At 35.1% G+C, this 2,202-nt stretch overlaps 1 protein-coding gene across 1 annotated transcript; it reads left to right on the forward strand.

The window, feature by feature from the left end:
* The first annotated feature begins 292 nt into the window (after nt 1-292).
* On the forward strand, nt 293-1,089 carry LOC123873616 (protein MIS12 homolog). Its single transcript, XM_045918541.1, has one exon. The coding sequence runs from the start codon at nt 385-387 to the stop codon at nt 1,000-1,002; it is 618 nt and encodes a 205-aa protein (XP_045774497.1). The 5' UTR covers nt 293-384; the 3' UTR covers nt 1,003-1,089.
* The last annotated feature ends 1,113 nt before the right edge of the window (nt 1,090-2,202 follow it).

The raw sequence follows: 2,202 nt of genomic DNA on the forward strand, positions 1-2,202 counted from the left end.
TGGATTATGACATTTAAAACATCCGTACCGATCAGCCTAAGTATCAATTGAGACTGAGTTATTAACTAGTTATGTTAAACTGGAAGAAAATAATAATTATCACCCAATTATTTTCTTCGTCACAAGACTTAAAATTTAGAATCGTGAAATGATATTTAAACACGTGAAATGATATCGTACTTTAAAATACTTAATAAATTATTATTGTAACAAAGTATTTTAGGGTGAAACCAAAATAATGAATGGCAACTCTGCATAGTGATGTCAACTGTCTCAACTGTCATGTTTGGCCGTTGACATCTATCTTTCAGTTTAATTTTAAAAAGTTGTTGATTTAATTTATAAACAAAAACACTCATCAACGATAGAAGAAAAATTACAAAAATGATTAAAACAGAGCCTTGGACTGGTGGCACCGACGAGGAGTATGAAACACAGCATTTCGGCTTCGGCGCCCAACGATTCAAGATAGCAGTGCGCCAAATGATCGAACAGAAAATTCAGTCCGGCGTAAAGGACATGGAGTCTTTTCTTAAAAAATCAGTGAAATCAACCGACGAAGACAACGTTGCTTTAACAGAAGCTTGTGAGAAACTTGTGCGCATGTACTGTGAGAGGGCAGGACCCTGTCTGGATAAAATAGATGAAGAAATCACGCTTATGTTACAAGTGCCTCATAACGTGTTATTACCTGAAGATGAGATTCAACTTGAACAGATAACTGATGAGGATTTTGAAGAGCTGCAGAGGGAAGTCCATAGTTTACAAAGGAGGGTCGAACAGAGTGCACTAATGGCAGCTTTATTAACAGCTGAGGAAGAGGAACTGTCATCAGTTGAAAAGGTATGTGAAGTAGCCAAAAAAGACATGGAGGGGCTTGATGTATTACAAAAGAATCTAGAAGGAAGCGGGAATGTTAAGAATCTGTTGACTGAACTTCAGTTTCTGAGTGCTAGTATGCCGTTGAAACAGGAGTGTAATGATGACATTTTAGATGACTAAGATAAGATTATGAATGTCATATTTTGTGTCTGTTCTAAAAAAATAATTTAATAAGTATATATTCAGTAAACGTTTGCAACTTGGTTACTAGTGTGTCTAATTTCGAACATTCTCTATAGATAAGTTTCAGCTCACTTGGCTCTCTTTACATTATACAGCCCTCTGGAGATTATTTTAAGTTTGATGTATTAGCATCTTAAGTTTTTTCATATAGTGGTGAATAGATAGTTCAGTTTAGAATGAGAGAAGATTTCTAATGCTAAGTTTAATGTAATTCTGGAAGAAGGCTCTGCATCCACAATATGCAATAACCTTTATTATGGTACTGTAGGGTAATATCTGGTTACTACATCAATTTCGTCAATCAATAAGATATAATTTAGATCAATTATCTCACTACATATTGGGGTTCTTCTTCTTCTCTCTGGGCTGGTTTCCGCACTTAAAAAATAAATAAAAAATATTGGGGTTATGTCCCTGTGCAGTTTGGGCTTTATATAGCAAAACTATGACATCTTAATAATAATCTTTTTCTCATAATAGCTGCCTATTATGAGAAAGCTGTATGCTTATATTAAAACAATCTATTCCCAGCAGTAGTAGCTTGGGCAGGATTTGGAGAATGACTTTTGAAATCCAAGTGACTATAACTCTCCAGATAAGAAAAGCTCATAGATATGTATTTTAAAAAGTGAAGATAAATGTGTTTTTTACACACACATCTTCTAGTGGGAGGCTACAACTGTGGCTAGTTACCACTTACCACTCTGTGGGCCAAGTCATTTAGCATTAAATAAGGGTTATGGGTTAAATAAAACTGTTATACCCCTGTCAAGTTAGTCTGCTTCCATCTTAAAGTGTATCATCATTTACAATCAGATGAGACTGCAGTCAAAAGCTAACTTGTAAAACAATAAAAAATAAAAAAACACATGCATGTAGTGGTATGGTCCACATAGATGTTAGCATTTAGTTTATGCACCTTTGGGTAAAACTACACCTATGAGCAAGCTTCAAAAATCTCTTTAGCAGCTCTTATACAGTATATATAGAAAATATTTCCCAATCTGATATGTGTGTGCTTTTTTTAGGCTTCCGTACCTCAAAAGGAAAACAGAACCCCTATAGGATCACTTTGTTGTCTATCTGTCTGTCTGTCCGTCCGGTTCGTCTGTCAAGAAAACCTATAAGGTACTTCCC

The sequence above is a fragment of the Maniola jurtina genome, chromosome 17 (assembly GCF_905333055.1).
Source record: "Maniola jurtina chromosome 17, ilManJurt1.1, whole genome shotgun sequence".
In the NCBI taxonomy this organism is placed as follows: domain Eukaryota; kingdom Metazoa; phylum Arthropoda; class Insecta; order Lepidoptera; family Nymphalidae; genus Maniola; species Maniola jurtina.

Coding starts and splice junctions, on each gene's coding strand:
- LOC123873616 (XM_045918541.1), top strand. CDS start 385: ATGATTAAAACAGAGCCTTGGACTGGTGGCACCGACGAGGAGTATGAA.